This window comes from Heptranchias perlo, chromosome 43 (assembly GCF_035084215.1).
Source record: "Heptranchias perlo isolate sHepPer1 chromosome 43, sHepPer1.hap1, whole genome shotgun sequence".
NCBI lineage: Eukaryota > Metazoa > Chordata > Chondrichthyes > Hexanchiformes > Hexanchidae > Heptranchias > Heptranchias perlo.
The window spans coordinates 6529368-6549029 of NC_090367.1; the positions used below are offsets into that span (position 1 = coordinate 6529368).

The window sequence follows — 19662 nt, forward strand, 5'->3', positions numbered from 1 at the left end:
CCGGGAGCCAACGTAGGTCAGCGAGCACAGAGGGTGATGGGTGAACAGGACTTCATCAATCTCCTCAAGTTTGACAGGATCATTGGTTTCCTCACTAGAAACCAGTTTCTAGAGCGATTACTGGGAGTCTCTGCATTCCAAGCTCTATTGGATAAGTGCATAGCATCTAACACACTACAGTTATTCATAACCAGTGAAACGCCATTTATTTTAGCTTTCAACAGGCAGCCATCAAGTGGGATTTTCTGAGCCCGTTTGTGATTAGAGCACCTAAGCAGTGCTTCAATATCTGCCATCTTACTTTCACCCTTCCGTTTCCTATCCCGGTTCTTATTTCTTTCCCAGTCCTTTAATACGTCCGCTTTCCTTTTCAGAATTCCAGAAACCAAAGATTCAGAAATGCTACACTTCAGTGTGACTAGCTTTTGAATCCTCAATTCCTTCAGCCTGTTCAAAACCTCCAGTTGCTCACGCAGTGACCCCAAATCTTTTTTTGTTGAGCCATCTGGAAATTTGACTTCCATTCCTCCCTCACCCATACAACACTAACATAGGTGGAAACCAGGTCAAACTGGGTCTTATGCACGTTGACCACAGAACCCAAGCAGATTGAGAGGTGAAAGCCTCAGGTTCAAAAAAGTGACAAGTCTCATTAAAGTGGGATTTCTGGGCACCACACTTGCATATAAGCGGGAATCACAATAAATGGAATTGGAATAAAATAAACTTTTCACAATTGGAAGTATGGTGGGGGGGGAATAAATGGGACTTAATAGAAATAGTTGCAGATTCAATCATGGCCTTCAAAAGGGAACTGGATAAGTACTTGAAAGGAAAAAAAAAATTGCAGAGCTACGGGGATAGGGCGGGGGACTAGCTGGATTGCTCTTGCATAGAGCCGGCGCGGACTCGATGGGCCGAATGGTCTCCTTCCGTGCTGTAACTTTTCTATGATTCTAGAAGACTGATGATTGGGTTTGTCCAAGATGGGACAAATTGTACGTTGTCCTTTGGGGGAATGGGTTTTATGAGCTAAATAGTCTTTCTTCATTCCATACTTCTCTTACAAATCCCATCTGCACCACAGCTTATGCTGTTGGCCACGGTGATATGCAACTTGTTTCTGGCTTCAGGAAGGTATTCTCATGACAGTCACAGCATCAGCACTTGTAAATTAAATGTAAATGGAGCGGTGCCAGATGCCCAACTAAGCTATGATAGGTGCAACTCCCAAAGTTGCATGGCATATATACATCCATCCACGTAAAAAGGTAGCATTGAAGAGGGTTCAAAGAAAGGCAATAGGAATAGTATTGGATCATAAATCAATAATCAGAGAATGACAATTGGTCTGTTCTCATGGGCCCACATGATCCAAATTTTGTAATTCATAATGAGAATGGATGGGATGGACATGGAAAGGTTCTTTGTGCAGATCCAGGAGGAGAAAGTGAGGGGATAGAAGTAAATGAGGGGGCTTGGTTGAATAGATAGCCACTGAACAGGTTGTTAACTTGCACTCTCAGATACGCTGCATAGTGTGGGAAGAACACAAGAGCAAAGCAATTGGCCAATACACCAGTCATCTGCCTAATCCATTAAGAAACATAGGGACTTGGTACCAGTGTTCAACACAACTAAATGGGCAGATCTCTCATTCAAGGGGAGCAGCAGAATTGGGACCCAATGTCGAGCCAAGAGGGAGATAGAGTTGGTTCAAACAGTTCTTAAAATTACTAGAGCAGTGTTCTAAGGTGTTCGGGTACCATGAGCAAAGAATGCAAGTGGAATTACATATGTATATAGCATTGAATTTATGCAGTACATTGTTTGTAAAATGTATGACTCCTCATGCGGGAAAGTAAAATGCAAGCTATTTATCAGGTTCAGCTCCAATATAGTCTCGTGGTTTGGAAAGTAGATTCCAGACTTTGTTGGAGTGAATGCTGATGTAACTAGCAGGGTAGATAAGGGGGAACCAGTGGATGTGGTATATTTGAATTTTAAACAGTCATTCGACAAGATGCCACATAAGAGGTTGTTACACAAGATTAGGGATGATGGGATTGGGGGTAATATATGAGCATGGATTGAAGATTGGTTAACAGACAAAAAAAAATGTAGGAATAAACGGGTCATTTTCAGGTTGGCAGGTTGTAACTAGTGGGGTGCCACAAGGATCGGTGCTTGGGCCTCAGCTATTTACATTCCATATTAATGAATTAGATGAAAGGACCGAGTATAATGTATCCAAGTTTGCAGATGGTACAAAGCTAGATGGGAAATTAAGCTGTGAGGAGGACGTAAAGAGTCTGCAAAGGGATATAGACAGGTTAAGTGAATGGGCAAGAAGGTGGCAGATGGAGTATAATTTGGGGAAATGTGAGGTTATTCACTTTGGTAAGAAAAATGGAAAAAAAGGAATATTTTTTAAATGGTGAGAAACTATTAAATGTTACACGAAACACAAAGTTAACATGCAAGTACAACAAGCAATTAGGAAGGCAAATGGTTTGTTGGCCTTTATTGCAAGGGGGTTGGAATACCAGAGTAAGGAAGTCTTGCTGCAATTATAAAGGGCTCTGGTGAGACCACACCTGGAGTGCTGTGTACAGTTTTGGTCTCCTTACCTATGGAAGGATATGCTTGCCTTAGAGGTGGTGCAACGAAGGTTCACTGGATTGATTCCTGGGATGAGAGGGTTGTCCTATGAGGAAAGATTGAGTAGAATGGACTAATACTCTCTGAAGATTAGAAGAATGAGAGGTGATCTCATTGAAACATACAAGATTCTGAGGGGGCTTGACAGGGTAGATACTGAGAAGTTGTTTCCCCTGGCTGGAGAGTTTAGGTCTAGGGAACATAGTCTCAGGATAAGGGGTCGGACATTTAGGACTGAGATAAGAAGGAAATTCTACACTCAGAGGGTTGTGAATATTTGAAATTCTCTACTCCAGAGGGCTGTGGATGCTGAGTTGTTGAGTATATTCAAGGCTGAGATGGATAGATTTTTGGACTCCAGGGGAAATCATTGGATATGGGGATCGGGTGGGAAAGTGGAGTTGAGGTTGAAGATCAGCTATGATCTGATTGAATGGTGGAGCAGGCTCGAGAGGCTGTATGGCCTACTCCTGCTTCTATTTCTTATGTTTCTCACAACAGAGTTCTTCACTCCAATCTGACAATCTAAAATGTTGCCTATAACGCAAAACAACCCTCAAGTTACATTTTCTGTGTAATCACAGCCATAGTACACTTGCTAAATTCCATCTAACTGTTTATACTAGCAGATCTCTCATGGCTTTGCAATCTGGGATGCAGTTTGATATTTACCCTGCTACTCTGCCCTGTCCCTTTAGGGCCATTGATTAAGTTGTCCCTGAGGAAATCCAAATAATTATAGCTGCTGACAAACTGCTCAGGTTAATTAGGAGTCAGCAATTTGCTGACTTCTAATTGCAAAGTTTCAGATTTTAGGACAGTGACCAAATCCGGGGATTTCCAAGCAGTTGCCAATCTACAGAAACTTCCCTCAACAATTGGCTTCTAATTTTTCCATCTGTGGGGGAGTCTAAAGCTAGGGGCCGTAAATATAAGATCATCACTAATGAATCCAATAGGGAATTCAGGAGAAACCTCTTTACCCAGAGAGTGGTTAGAATGTGGAACTTGCTACCACAAGGAGTGGTTGAGGCGAATAGCATAGATGCATTTAAGGGGAAGCTAGATAAACACGAGGGAGAAAGGAATAGAAGGTTATGGTGATGAGGTTAGATGAAGAGGGGTGGGAGGAGGCTCGTGCAGAGCATAAACACTGGCATGGACCAGTTGGGCTGAATGGCCTGTTTATGTGCTGAACATTGTATGTAATTCTATGTAATTTACCTCTGGACATGCCTATCTTAACCATTTCCCTCCAGGAAGTTTCTTAGTAGCCTTTAGTGACAGGCTAAGTTAAACAAAGCTCATCTTAGCAGCTAAATATCCAACTGTGCTCCAGACTCTGGACTGCCCACAAGCACAAGCCCACAAGGGGTCACTGACCAGGGGCATAGATTTAAAGTAATTGGTAGAAGGATTAGAGGGGAGCTGAGGAGAATTTTTTCACCCAGAGGGTAGTGGAGGTCTGGATCTCATTGCTTGAAAAGGTGGTAGAGGCAGAAACCCTCACCTCATTTAAAAAGTACTTGGATGAGTACTTGAAGTGCCGTAACCTACAGGGCTACGGACCAAGTGCTGGAAATTGGGATTAAACTGGATAGCTCTTTTTCGGCAAGCATGGACACGATGGGCCGAATGTCCTCCTTCTGCTCTGTAACTTTCTATGATAAGCAATATCATAGGAGATCGGCTAATATATATCTAAATATAGTAGGGGTGCTACCTTACCTATATCAAATCTGGAGAGTGGACAGAATAGGAGTAGGGCAGGGAGCTTGGAACCATATCATGAATTCTGGGGTTTCTTTTGCTGATGATGAAAATTCATTGCAAATGCTTCATTAACGAATGCTTCTGCATCACGAGACAGTTTGTCACCTTTTGTCCTGTCTAAAGCCGACAGAGTAGGATAGAGCAAGGGAAGAGTGAAATCATGGCTTGAGTCCTGTTGCTGGGGCATTGGAGAAGGAACTTCAATCTGCATCTAAACAAAACCATGCCTGACCTAGGAACGCTGACATTGGGTACCCAAAAGATTGATTCCTGGGATGAGAGGGTTGTCCTATGAGGAGAGATTGGGTTGAATAGGCCTATACTTTCTGGAGTTTAGAAGAATGAGAGGTGATCACATTGAAACATACAAGATTCTGAGGCTTGACAGGGTAGATGCTGAGAGGTTGTTTCCCCTGACTGGAGGATCTCGAACAAAAGGGCATAGTCTCAGGATAAGGGGTCGGCCATTTAAGACTGAGATGAGGAGGAATTTCTTCACTCAGAGTTTTGAATCTTTGCAATTCTGTACCGCAGAGGGTTGTGGATGCTCAGTCGTTGAGTATATTCAAGGCTGAGATCGATAGATTTTTGGACTGTAGGGGAAATCAAGGGATATGGGGATCGGGCAGGAAAGTGGAGTTGAAGTCAAAGATTAGCCATGATCTTATTGAATGGCGGAGCAGACTCGAGGGGCTGTATGGCCTACACTTCTTATGTTCTTATGAAACATAAAGCGTCCCATTCTCTAGGACTGGCATACCTGAACCTGATGACCAAAAAATTGTTTGTGTATTTGCGTTCTGATGAAGTAACCGGCATACCCCAAAACACCCAACTCTGCACCATAAGGAAGCATCAAGTAGCAAGAATGTGATGGAATGATTTTGTAGGAGCAATAATGCTCTACTGAACAAAAGACCAGTTTATTCTATTAACTCAAACTCTGCTGCAATTTCACTCACAAAAAGTCGCCAGGACAAAACAGTTTCCTTTTTTTGCATCTCCTCTAGATGCAAGTAAAATTGGAACAGTAATAGCTCCAGACACAAAGCAGTGGGATGCAAGCACTGGCAACACGGAACCTCTTAGCTCCTCTTAAAGGGCAGCTGAAGCTAAACTGCGTGTTCAGATTTAATCTGGCTCCAACATGGCTGCCAGATGGGCGCCTCATGCACTGATAAGCAGGCCCTTGAAGAGTAGAAGGACATTTCCGAACAATTCCTCACCAAAGATTGCATGATTTGCTGGAATAGTATCAGAAATAAGGATTGGCAACTGTGACTTTTAAATAGAAAAGAATGCAGTGTTGTAATGTAACTAATTCAGCACCAGACACAGAAAGAAACCTATATTCCAAAATATTGCCTTGCATCTTTTTTTGCAAAGTTGATTTTTTTTTTCTGTGGCCCAGTATCTTGGCATCTGCAGTGTGAATAAACTGTTACTCACCACCTACTCCAAATGTGGCTGAAGGGCAAGGAAGATCCATGCATTGCATTCTTGGTTGCCACCAATGCCCACTAATATTCACAGGTTAGATTCAGATGAGGAAGGCCCTTTGGCCCATCTTTCCAGAATACCAGTGCTATCATCTTCCCATTACAATTGTTAACATTCACCAGAACTGACAGACAATACCTCCAGGGGAAGAGAAAAAAAAAGGGAGGAGGGAAGGACAGGGAAAAGAAAATGAAGGCTTGCATTTATATAGCACCTTGCACAAACTCAGGATGTCCCAAGGCGCTTTACAACCAATGAAGTACTTTTGAAGTGTAGTCACTGTTATAATGTGGGAAACACAGCAGCCAATTTGCACACAGCAAGGTCCCACAAACAGCATCATGATAATCACCAGATAATCTGTTTTACTGGTGTTGGTTGAGGAAAAATATTGTCCGGGCCACCGGGGAGAACTCCTCTGCTCTTCTTCGAATAGTGCCATGGGATCTTTTACGTCCACTTGAGGGCAGACGGGGCCTTGGTTTAATGTCTCATCCGAAAGATGGCATCTCAGACAGTGCAGCATTCCATCAGTACTGCACTGGAGTGTCAGCAGGGATTGTGTGCTCAAGTCTCTGGACTGGGACTTGAACCTGAACCCACAACCATCTGACTCAGAGCCGAGAGTGCTACCTCAGTTGACACTGTGGCTCAGTTGGTAGCTCTCCATATCCAATCCATCACTAAGAACACTAAGCTTGGTCTAATAGGATGCCAAAATTATGAACGTTTTGGTTGATCCTGAAAGACTAGCCAGGGAGTGGATGGAATCAGTGGCAAGGGTGCAGAGTTAGTGATGGGGATCAATGCTGAACTGGAGGAAGTTGTGGCTCATTGATTTTCTTGCCAAATGTCGGTCCAACTCCCCCTCAAAATTACCGATCTTATTAACTCTGATCACTTCCTTGGGAAGTGCAGTCCAAATATTCACCGCGTATGTGAAATAGTTTAAAATCGATCTGCCCAGTCACATTCCCTCTTCTGGTGTCAGCCGTGCCTCAGTAGTAGCACTCTCACTTGAGTCAGAAGGCCAACTCCCACTCCAGAGACTTGAGCACAAATTCTAGGCTGACATTTCAGTGCAGTACTGAGGGAGTGCTGCACGGTCAGAGATGCCGTCTTTTGGATGAGATGTTAAACCGAGGCCCCATCTGCCCTCTCAGGTGGACGTATTTCGAAGAAGAGAAGGGGAGTTCTCCCAGTGTCCTGGGCCAATATTTTTCCCACAACCAACTTCACTAAAAACAGATTATTGGGTCATTATCATATTGCTGTTTGTGCAACCTTGCTGTCCGCATATTGGCTGTCACGTTTCCTACATTACAACAGTGACTACACTTGAAAAGTAGTTCATTGGCTGCAAAGTGCTTTGGGACTTCCTGAGGCTGTGAAGGGTGCTATATTATAAATGCAAATCTTTCTTTTTGAACTTTATCCCAGCTCCCTAGTTGCTTTTGCTTGGTTTCTTTACTGTACCCTTTCCAATGACAGGACATCCCCATTTCAGTAAGATGAGTAGCCAAGAAATGCTTCAGGAGAATTTTACTTTAAAAAAATAATTGCACACTTAATGGTAGATAGGTGACACTATTTGTTTATCCGGGTCCATCCGATTTTAATTCCTCCCCATTATGTTGTGTAGGCTGTCGGTCTTGTTTCTCGAGACATGACTGGCCTGTTCAGAATGTCTAAACAGAGAATTAGCAATGAATTTCCACTAATGCACATTGAAAAAAATACACTCAAGACAATGTGTTTATTATAATTTCACTAAAGTGTAATAGTGGGAGTGAAATTTTCACATCAAGTCTACTCGGATTGTGGAAAACACCCAACAGTACAGTTGTAGAATTTGGTCTTGCAAACTTGGAGAGCATTTTAAGCTGTAAAATGCCAGGCTGAAGTACTGGTGGGTATATGTCTGTTATTGGTGGTAGTAGTTGTGGTGAGAGTAGTTTGAGGTGATGAATGAAAAGTAAGGCAAGTGATTTGTCATGATATGACAGCCATTGATAAGACCCATAATTTTCTGCTGTAGCCCTGGATAACGCAGTTTTCAAAAACAAGTTTTTGGATTCCCATCATCCCCGTTTTGCAATTTATTTTGGTCTGTGGTTGCTAATGCATGAAACTGTGCTTGATCTCTGAGCAGAGCCATTGACAGGACTGGATGGGGTGGAAACTGCGTTTGATATTATGGACAAACAGTAGTGAGTTGGGTTGACTGGGCAAACAAATACCTTGCATTTATATAATGCCTTATCAAGCCTCGCAGAAATGACATTAAGTGCAATAGCAGTAAATTACACAGTGTAGTGACTATGATGTGGGTAAACATGGTAGCAGTTTTGCGCTGAACAAGGTACCACAAAGAACAGTGAGATGAATGATCAGATAATCCATTTTTGGTACGGTCAGTTGAGAGATAACATGGCCAGAAAACCAGAAGAATTCTTTGACCTTCAAATAGTGCCATATCCACCTGAACCAGGTGGGCCTCGGTTCAATCTCTCATCTGAAGTAAAGTATGTCTACAGTCTTCTTCCTGGCAGCTGCATATCTAAATGAAGCAGCAGCTTTTCAGTTTGTTCTTTACTGTTCTTCTTGATCTGTCATTGTTGATGTTTGGCTCTTGTTTTCCTTGTTCTGGCTGCTGGCATCTGGCCTTGATGCTACTGAGCCAGTCTGAATTTGTCAATTTTTCCCTACTCTAGCTCTAAGACTGTATTTGCATTTTTATCATGTGACATAAGCAGCGCACATGCAAAATGCAAGCTATTGGCTTAAGCGTGATTTTTTTTTTCCCCCATTAGGGTGTTGGTACTAATGGAGGACCATTGGAGTGGTGGTGCTGCAAGTCTAGATGCACTATACAGTAAAAGTGTTCACCCTGAATAGCCTTTTAGACTTCCTAATACGTAGATGTACGTCAGACATATCTCTCAATCTGCAATGTTTTAAAATCAGGTTTTCAAGGGTTGAGAGTCTAGAATACCACTGCTGCTTCTTTTAATGGCATAGTTTCATGTTAAAGTATTGGAGTCGATTGGCACTGTTGAGAAGTCTTTATTCCACCAGAGTAGTGTCTTTGTGCCAAATTTTGCTGCATTCTGCAGTATACCTAATCTGAAATGATGCAGGATTGTTGTCGGAGAACATGCAGAGAGCCGGAAAAGGACCTGTTAAGGAAGACTGTGCAAAGATTTTTTTTTAAAAAATGTGCCCCATCTCCAAGTTAGTAAAGCGCGATCCATGTTTTGTTCCAAAATATGCAATAACTAATTGCACTGGTCAACGAAGCCCCACCAACACAATTTTCTGACGTCCATTTCACCAATCTACCTAATAAATGGTAGAGACTGACAAAGCGTCATGGACTTCAGCGCACATAGCTGCCTGTTTGTGAGAGAAGTAAACAGCTTTTTTTTAAAACCAGAATGAGGGTGGCTTCACTCCAAATCTGAACGGTGTCGCTGACCCTGACAGTTTGATGGATTACAGCCTTTTCAATTATGCAGGAAATTTTCTTACCATAATTCCAGGAGTATAAGCAAGCTCATAATACATGACTGGTCTCAATTAATCGGCAGGGTCACCGCGACTGTGGGAGGGTGAAGTCAACTGTGATTAGGCTCTGTTGACTTGTTAAATCAACCACGCTTTAAGCACGATGCCTTAATCAGGCAGTACGGTTCTACAGAAAGCTGCAAGTTTTGGCTTTGTGAGGGGCTCGTTCTTGCAGCCTCCATAATTAATGCTTATGGAGTCTGGTTGTTGATCAAATCACTAAATCAGTCACATGTTCAGTGCCTGAGTCAGTACATTTCTTGTTTAAGAAATTATTTTTCAATTTCCGCCCTCTTCTCCTGAAGGGGCCGACCTATGCTGGGGTACTATTCCATAGACGCCTACCACCTATATGTGTGAGTCTAAGTACTGGGGGCCATGGGGGATGCCACAGCCCAGCTTGATTCTAGCTTCACCCAGTATTCTTACTTGTGGACTTTCCAGCAGGATTTACTGGTTAGCTGAATCAGCAGCACCGGAAATGTATTCCACCACAATCTGTAACCTCATGGCCCAGCATTACCCTCACTCCTCCATCACCATCAAGCCAGATGACCAACCCTGGTTCAATGAGGAGTGTAGAAGAACATGCCGGGAGCAGCACCAAATGTACATGAAAAGGAGGTGCCAACCTAATGAGGCTACAACACAGGACTACATGCATTCTAAATAGCGGAAGCAACTTGCTATAGACAGAGCTAAGCAATTCCACAACCAACAGATCAGGTCAAAGCTCTGCAGTCCTGCCACATCCAGTTGTGGAAGCAACTAACAGGAAGTTCTACAAACATCCCCCACCCTCAACGATGGTGGATCCCAGCACGAGTGCTAAAGACAAGGCTGATATGTTTGCAACCACCTTTAGCCAGAAGTGCCCAAGTTGATGATCCTTCTCGGCCTCCTTCCGAGGTCTCAACCATTACAGATGCCAGTCTTCAGCCAGTTCAATTCACTCTAACTGACATCAAGAAATGGCTGAGTGCACTGCACACAGCAAAGGCTACGGGCACCATAAACATCCCGCTGTAGCGCTGAAGACCAGTGCTCCAGAACTAAACAAGCCCCAAGCTATGGCTGTTACAGTACAGCTACAATACTGCATTCTATTCAACAATGTGGAAAATTGCTCAGCTTTTTCTTGTCCACGAAGAACCACCTTCAAAGATTTGTGCCCATGAACCCCCAGGTCTCGGTGTTCCTGAATCCCCTTTAAAATTGTCCCATTTAGTTTATAGTGTCTTTATAGGTTTAGAGTTTGGTGAAAACATGATTAGGCTTGACTGTGATTTACCTAAGTTAGGAGGAGACTGGAATAAGTTGGATTTACAGCCATTAAAGGGAGTGACTGAGAGATGAGATTATATGGGTATATAGGATAGCAAACTGAATAGGGAAGGTCAGTCTGGAACACTACTTCAAAATCAGCTGTGACAATTGTGCAAGGGGTGCAGGGTCAAAGTGGCCCAAGACAAATTTAGGACTGCTGTCAGAAGCTCTAGTTCATACAAAGAGTGATCAACACATGGGAAGGCCTTTGGAGAAGGCAGTGGAGGCAAAAGGCATGGAAACACTTAAACAGTCAGGTGCTGTGATGGGGAGGAAATTGTGGGAACTGGAGCTCAGTGGGCTGAATAATCCTTTTCATCCGTATTTGAGTCATCTCTTGTCATGTAAATTGTAAACAATTTTACAACACCAAGTTATAGTCCAGCAATTTTATTTTAAATTCACAAGCTTTCGGAGGCTTCCTCCTTCCTCAGGTGAACGTTGTTGGAAATGAAATCCTCGAAATGAAATCGCATTTATAAATCACAGAACAATGCTTGGTGATTACAGACAGTTTTTTCAACTGCCCGTTGCCAAGGCAATCAGTGTGCAGACAGACCTGAGGAAGGAGGAAGCCTCCGAAAGCTTGTGAATTTAAAATAAAATTGCTGGACTATAACTTGGTGTTGTAAAATTGTTTACAATTGTCAACCCCAGTCCATCACCAGCATCTCCACATCTTGTCATGTAGTACAGCATATGTATGTGTACTAAGATCTTGTGTGATGCAATATACGTTGAAAGCCAGTTACATTGGGATTACAACAGACAGGTACAAACCCGTAATGCACCTACAGGACTGGATAACTGACTAATATATATTTGATTTCTGGATTGATCATTTGTCTCCAAGTTGGACAATCCAGTGTAGCAGCTTGGCTCATTTGGTAGTATTTCTTTGGGTCAGGAGGTTTGAGCTTCCCACCAAGGTTCAGCACCTTAATCTCCCATAGCCTCTCACGTCGGTTTGCCTACGATTTCCAGAACTTCCTGTACATGCGGACTGAGGGTTTGCAACGATGGTGCACCTTCTCTGGTTTCATTTCTTTGACGTGGCTGTGCACAAACTTTTCCTTTGGAGGGAGAGAAGAGACTGTTGAAGCCATGTGAGTGGCAGGGGCACTGCCCTCAAATGAGCGCACGCGTCCCATGGTGATGAGAGATAGAGGTGCATTATCCCTTTAAATGAAGAGTCCTTGCAGACTCCCCTGTTGCAGACAATGTGAGTTGCCAGATTAGTCTGAGTGTTTCAACAGGTTGAATACTGCATTAGAGAGATTCCCCTGTGCTGAGAGAAAGGTAAGGAAATGAATAAAAGCTGTATGAGTGGTAGAGGATGTGGATTGGCAAGACTGACTTTATTTACAAGGGTAGGCTCTGCCATCTCCCTCTATACAGCCTGAATAACTCTCTTATGGGGCATCTTGCCCTCTGTGTTCAAGATCTGTCCCTTCTGGCCTTGATTTCAGCTGGCAACACCTCCACAGATGCATCAGAAAACAGGAGGCCTTGTTCCTGTTGAAACCCCCCTGAGGATGCTGCTCCTCGAGACAGCTGGTGGCTGCACCTGAACTGAATTTGGCTCCCTCCCAGTGGTGGCAACCCTATCAGGAGTTAACCCACCAACGAGAGGAGAATTCAGCTCCAAATATTAAGATCCTGTTTACGTAAATATTAACAATCTCATGGCACGATCCAAAAAAGCATGATTCTTTCAGTGTCCTGGTCAACATTCCTCCCTAAATCTCCAACAAGGGATAAATTAGTCATTCATATCATTGCTGTTTCTGGGACGTTGCTGATACAGAATAATTGCTACATTCACTTGCACAACAGTACCTGCACTCCAAAAAGCAATTCATTGTGTGAAGTGCTTTGAGATATTTTGATGTGATAATGTGTTATGCAAATGTAAATATTATTATAGAACAATCCAATTGTCTTAGTGCCAATCCCTATTGTGCTATTGCTGCTGGACTTCAGTACGATACAGTCTCAGGCCCTCAATGCATTGTGACTGTCATCCTCATAAGAACATAAGAAATAGAAGCAAGAATGGGCATTACGGCCCCTTGAGCCTGCTCCACCATTCAATCAGATCATGGCTGATCTTCGACCTCAACTCCACTTTCCCACCCTATTCCCATATCTCTTGATTCCCCTAGAGTCCAAAAATCTATCGATCTCAGTCTTGAATATATTCAATGACTGAGCATCCACAGCCCTCTGGGGTAGAGAATTCCAAAGATTCACAACCCTGAGTAAAGAAATTCCTCATCTCGGTTCTAAATGGCTGACCCCTTATCCTGAGACTATGACCCCTAGTTCGAGACTCTCCAGCCAGGGGAAACTGCCTCTCAGCATCTACCATGTCAAGCCCTCTATGAATTCTATAGGTTTCAATGAGATCACCTCTCATTCTTCTAAACTCCAGAGAATATATGTCCATTTTACTCAATCTCTCCTCATAGGACAACCCTCTCATCCCATGAATCAATCTAGTGAACTTTCATTGGACCACCTCTAAGGCAAGTATATCCTTCCTTAGGTAAGGAGAACAAAACTGTACACAGTACTCCAGGTGTGGTCTCCCCAGAGCCATATATAATTGCAGCAAGACCTCCTTAATCTTATACTCCAACCCCCAGCGTGGTACCACTAATCGCCTAAGGTTGTTGGGTGGTGGGGGGCACTGTGTCATTAATATATAAAAATGTGAATACCAAGGCAGTAATATAGAGATAATATAGAAGATAAGAAGGAGGGACAGAGAGTGAAAGGGACAATGGAAGTGCAGTTGCAAGTAAGTTACCAGAGAGGAGTGTGGAAGAGGCAAAAATTCTTACAAGTATAGCACGAGATCCCAAGGAAAGCCTGGATTCCAAAATTAGGGAAACCACTTTACTAGACAGCTCCAAGACACGGTAATGAAACATTGCAGTTGAAACGTTTGTCTGAAATTTCAAGAGTCAGGATCATCCTGGATAGATCGGGAGATGTTTGAGGTATAGTGGGGACATGTGGCCCATGCCTTAAAAGCCTTGGCACCAGAAAAAGGGAAAATCTAATGGAATTGCAACCAGCTTTCTTGAACACTGTGCAGAAAAGTGCCTTTTTGTCAGTGAATGCTGTGAATTGTAATCAAATATTCAAATATTGTTGTCCTTTCCTCCCCTGGTGTCTATGCAAAATTCCATGCTGAGTGACTGCACCAGGTGCATCAGTTTCACTAGTGACGCTGAACCAGAACAGCTAATTATGTCAGTGATACGGTCTATTGGAAGTCTAAGAGTTCTATTTATTACCAAGTAAGAAAGTGAGGACTGTGTTAAGCTCCCTCGCTGGTGCCTCAGCCTCCTGAATATTCATGTGTTATTTGTATAAATGGAGATTTGATTCCAACACAGACAGAGAGAGAGAGGCAGAGAGGAGGGAATTCATTTCCACACTCAGGGAACGATTAGCATGGAACTGAAAGCGTTTCAATCCATTTCAAGGTCTTTAAAGGCTATCTGCTTACAGTAAACACTAATCTTATGTGACCGACATCCATAACGACCAGTACAGACTCTTGAGGGTTGATTTTAACTTGGGGCGAATTCGGGGCAGGGATGAGTTCAGCGTAAGGCCTGGGCCATTTTAACTACTGGGCCTCATTTAAATGCAGCAGCACTATCACCTGCCCGAAACCAGCGGGAGTGTTGTCACGGCCAGAAGGCGGGAGCAGAAATTGGGTCTGGAGCCCGAGGACGCTGGGGACCCAAGCAAACGGTCCTTGGCTTGACATTACAGTTGGGGAGGGGTGCCGGTGCTGGGAGGGATAAGAAAGGCAGAGGCTGGGGAGGCTCCAGGAGCTTCCCTGCTCCTCCTAGCCCACAAAGATTCCTCAGAAAAGTAAAATGTTTATGCTTACCTTTGCCTCTTCGTGCCGCTCCACTGTCTCCCACCAGTTCTCGCTGTCGGGGTTTGCCATGCAGGCCTCCTGAGATTTTGAGTTAAAAATGGGGTCGCGACACCAATGAAGTCATCGGTCAATGACTTTTGCATATGAAGTAGGACCCTGCCTGGGGCGGCCGGCTTTCCCGGGCCTGATATCAGATCAGTTAAGAGGTGGGGGCTGGAATGAGTCAGTACTAAGGCGCGGCCTCCTGCCATCTTAACACCCCCGCCTGTACCATTCTGGCTGTGCAGGGAGGGTTAAGATCAACCCTATGGTATGTGGGTCAGAAGAGTCATAGGATTTTTTTTTTTTTAAATTGCCTTGTCATTTTTCCTTCTGCTCTCTACTGTTTGATACTCCATTCACAGAAAAAGTTTAAAGTGTGCAAATTTTTTGTAGCCCAGTGCTGCAGCCTCCTGACGCTGTATCCTCCTGACCCAATGCACGATTCATGGAAGACCAAGGCATTCTCTTGGTGTCCTGGCATTCCTCCTCAACTAGTATCCCGTAAAACACAGATTAACTGGTCATTTATCTGATTTGCTGTTTGTAGTGGCTGCACATTTGCCTGCATAACAGTGACTGCACTTCAAAAGTAATTCATTGTGAAGCAATCAGAGACATCTTGAGAATATGATAAGACACTTTATAAATGCAAGTCCTTTTTCACTTCTCACATTTGAAACTTTTTCTGTTCCTGCCTATTTTTATCCAAGTCTTTCTCGCGACAATGTTGTTAAGTTTGAGCTTCACACATGCTGAGTCTGACAATTAGGTGTTAAAAGTCGCTGCAAATTTAAATTCTCCTGGGGAAGGCATGGGGAGAGGAGATGTTCCATGGGATAAATGAATGAATGAATGAATGATATTCAAATTAATAACAGAAACAGCAGTTTTGAATTATTTAGAGCATTCTGTCAAGGCTACCTTTAGAGACTCGACACCAGTATATCGAGGATTGAAGCCGAGATCGGGTATTTTCCCATGAGAAGGCGAATTCTTCCTGGATAGCTTAATGAACAGTTCCTGGAACTGGGTTATAGAGCCCAATTAACGCAGGCCTAGGAGCAGGTCAGTGGAATGCACTCACGACCTGTATATATGTGGGATAAGAAGGGAATAAACAAACAATACATCTACATTAGAAGTCTTTTCTCTGGTTCTCTCACTGCGGCTGTGGTCTGAGCCGGGAAGTTATGCTGCGCGATACTATTGTACGAGCACTTAATTTATTCATATCAACTTATCATAGTAACTTTCAAAAGGGAATTGGATATATACTTGAAATGGAAAAATAGGCAGGGCTATGGGGAAAGGGCAGGGGAGTGGGACTAATTGAAAACTCTTTCAAAAAGAGCTGGCATGGGAACGATGGGCCGAACGGCCTCCTATTCTGTCTGATTCTAAGTTCCCCTGTCTTGTTATCTTAACAGAGGAGTTAGCCCATTTAAAATAAATGAGTTAATTTCCTCATTAAGATAGCAAACAGAAGATTTTGATAGTAATGTTAAGCATTCATGTGATAATATTACACTGCTTCCTTCCCAAAGTCTCCTTTGACTGATGCCCCACACGCCCATTCTTATAAAAGGATATAAATCTCAGTACTTTGTCATTTTCAGGGGTGTTGTAGCCCTGCTCTTTGGGGTCAGTCACTTTGGCACTCAGCACTCGTGAAGATACACGGCACTAACTGAGTTGAGATATAAAACAGTGCTGTACTTCCATTGCACGTCGCTGCATGACCCGATGGGTTTTTTTTTAATTTAAAAAAGGTAATGCCCTGAATAACAAGAACTCAACAAAGCCCGTTAAATGCTGTGCTTCATTATTCAGGGTGAGGATTAAAAGTCTGTGACCGAGTGACAGAAGTAGGAAAGCCTGTTCTCGAGACCAGACTGTGAAAGGCCTATTCCTTAGTGACAAGAGTGAAAAGGCCTGTATTGAAATCCTGGAGTGGAAAGGCTGTATTATTAAACAGGTTATTGTAAGAATTCTAACAGAGCGAATAAGTGAACTTTTCAGAAGGACACAATCATTTTTATTCTTACCTGACACTGATTAACATCAACTCTCTCCGTCTGTGTCTGCCGAGAGTTAGATTTGAACACTCACTTACAAAGCAGCAAACAATATGGCCACCATCATTGAGTAATGCATGAGCCACTGGTAATTTCGTTCTCAGATGAGCTGTTACAGTTCTAGGCACCAAATCCAGAGAGATATGAAAATTTAATACTCTATTTTCCATAGTTTCTCCATTGGAACACAGTATTATTTCCTCCCCCAATGGTACTGGACACAAAATCTGTGGCTGATCTGGCATAATTCCACCATAACTTGAGGGCACGGGGCCACACTTCTATGGTCTGTTGGGGGCAGGGCATCTGCCCATCCCAAATATGTCCTTGCAACAGTGACTACACTTCAAAAAGTACTTCATTGGTTGTAAAGCACCTTGGGACGTTCTGAAGGGCGCTAGATGAATGCAAGTCTTTCTTTCCTTTGGTCACAAAGGGGATGCGGTCAGGTGTAGGGATTCCCTATGTTGGGATTTCCTGCATCCTGAGCCTTAGATGCTGAGTGTCGAGAACTAGGGGGCATAGTCGCAGGATAAGGGGTCGGCCTTTTAAGACTGAGATGAGGAGGAATTTCTTCACTCAGAGGGTTGTGACTCTTTGGAATTCTCTACCCCAGAGGGCTGTGGATGCTGAGTAGTTGAGTATATGCAAGGCTGAAATCGATAGATTTTTGGACTCTAAGGGAATCAAGGGATATGGGGATCGGGCAGGAAAGTGGAGTTGAGGTCGCAGATCAGCCATAATCTTATTGAATGGCGGAGCAGACTGGAGGGACTGTATGGCCTACTCCTGCCCCTATTTCTTATGTTCACTAGGACCTGGCAGAGGTAAACTTGGTCAGACCAAATGTACTCTCTGGCCACAAGCAGTTATGGGGATTAAGGCCTGGGCCCCTGAAGATTTGGGATGATATTTTTAAAAACATTTTTTTTTTAAAAAAGGAACATCCTTACAAAGGGGTCGCGGGGGAAGCTATTACTTGTTTACTATGGGGACTCGGCAATTCCTAGCCAAGCAATCTTCAGTCAGGCCTTCCAGCTACTTCAGTAGTCAGGCACCAGAGATGTGTCCCTATTGCTGGAGGTGCCTCTGCAGGTAAATGAGGGAACTACCCCTTGACCTCGGAAAGTCCTCTGGAACCATTGGCGGCGTTTCCCAGCGGGTGCATCTCAGCTCTTACGCCGGGATGCGCCCAATCATAGATTTTGCGGTCACTGACTCTTGCTGGGGTACAATTCCACAACTCCACTGCTCATGACCAGATTCATGTTCGGTGTCATGTGAATACATTCAGACTGTTCAGATGTTGCAGCATCAGGCAGCTCTCCTAAACTAGTAATGTTTCGTGTCCTGGAGATACAGGCGTGTGCAGACTACACACTGAACTAATAGACATCAATTCTCCATCACTGTCTCTGTAAGATACCAGTTGAAAGCTTCTTTCACAAGTCCTCACAGAGGTTTAATAATTTAATCCCAAACAATGCCCTCAGGGCCAGTGAAATCCTGCACTAGTGAGCTGCTCTCTCTGTTCATCAGTTTAAAGATTTACCAAAAAAAAACAATTATGTTTGATACAACCAGAGACTGTCGGCAGTCTTGTTTCTCCTGAGTTGATGTCTCGCTATATATATAAAAAAAAAATCGACAATCTGATTTAAATAAAGTTGTAAAAGCTTCTAGGCCTTGGTCTTAATTGGGCTGTTTGGTTTGCTAAACAGGAAACGTGCTGGTATTACAACGCTGAGGGTCTAACTTAAAAGTGCTCTGGAACCAGAAGTGTATTCTCCTTGCTGGGGTTCAGATGCATAAGCACTGATTGCTCTCCAATACCATGCCCAAATGGCCACTGTTCTTGTTTGTGCCTTGATGACGGGCAAAGACATCAAAATGAGCTTGATGTCTTTGCCCGATGCCCATGCATCCTTGATTCCAACAGAGGTCTTTGCATCGCAGTTAGGAGTGGGAACTGGAGTCACTTTTTTCCCTTCTGTAACCAAGGATGATGAGCCATTTATAGTGTCTTACCAGGGCCTTGTCCGAGATCAGCTAACTAGTAGAGATTAGGAATTAATACTGGGACCTTCCTTGTTTGTGTGGCTCAGTTATTCAGTTGATAAACTTGCTGAGCTAATAGGGGTGGGGGGAGGTTATGAGTATTGAAATATAAACAAGATGACGGAGATACCTTCAGAGTTGCCGAGCCCCACTTCGCAAGATGGGTTTCCAAGGGGCCTCCAAAGACATGGTAGTTGCAAACATTAATGGCTGCCAGCAAGCCATTTTTACATTACTGGCCAATGTTGCCAGAAAGACTAACTTTGCGAGTGTGCCTTCTGAGTAAACTGTGCACGGGCAATCTTGTTTCTGCTTCAGTGTTGCCAACAGTGATCCAAGTCTGCACTGCAATATTAATGAGGCGCAGCAGTCTTTCACATATTATGGGGCTATTATCAAGTGGGTATAAGGGGCCTGAAATTCCTGGGATCAGCTCCAGCAGCACATTGGAGGAGAGAAAGGAACTCCTAGTCACCCTAGCCCCAAGTCAAAGATGCCACCCCAAATTGCAGGGATGAGATCATTTGCATGGCTGGAGTTGGCACATCATTCCTGCAAGTGTGCACCAGCAGCGGCCTGCCCCAAACTACTAGCAGGCAACGTTGAACCAATGCCAATGAGAAAGACGACCCCCAATGAGGCCCCAGAAACTCATTATCTCCAGATCTGCTGGAGATAATGAGTTTCTCTTTAGGAAGGCATGATGTGGAGCAAATGGTTCTCTTTAGGAAGGCATGATGTGGAGATGCCGGTGAT

General features: G+C 43.6%; 1 protein-coding gene across 17 annotated transcripts in view; it reads left to right on the forward strand.

Moving 5' to 3' along the window:
- LOC137306476 (neurexin-2-like) overlaps positions 1–19662 on the forward strand; it is a 1403359-nt gene that overhangs the window by 272459 nt on the left and 1111238 nt on the right. For 7 of the 17 annotated variants that reach the window (XM_067975722.1, XM_067975719.1, XM_067975730.1 and 4 more), the window contains exon 6: positions 4020–4035. The exons of 8 other annotated variants lie outside the window; for them this stretch is intronic. In XM_067975722.1, the coding sequence (XP_067831823.1) occupies positions 4020–4035 (16 nt within the window). Of the gene's footprint in view, positions 1–4019; positions 4036–6847; positions 6873–10086; positions 10111–12296; positions 12339–19662 lie in introns of all 17 variants that reach the window. 2 more of the 17 variants (XM_067975720.1, XM_067975733.1) reach the window with 2 other exon arrangements.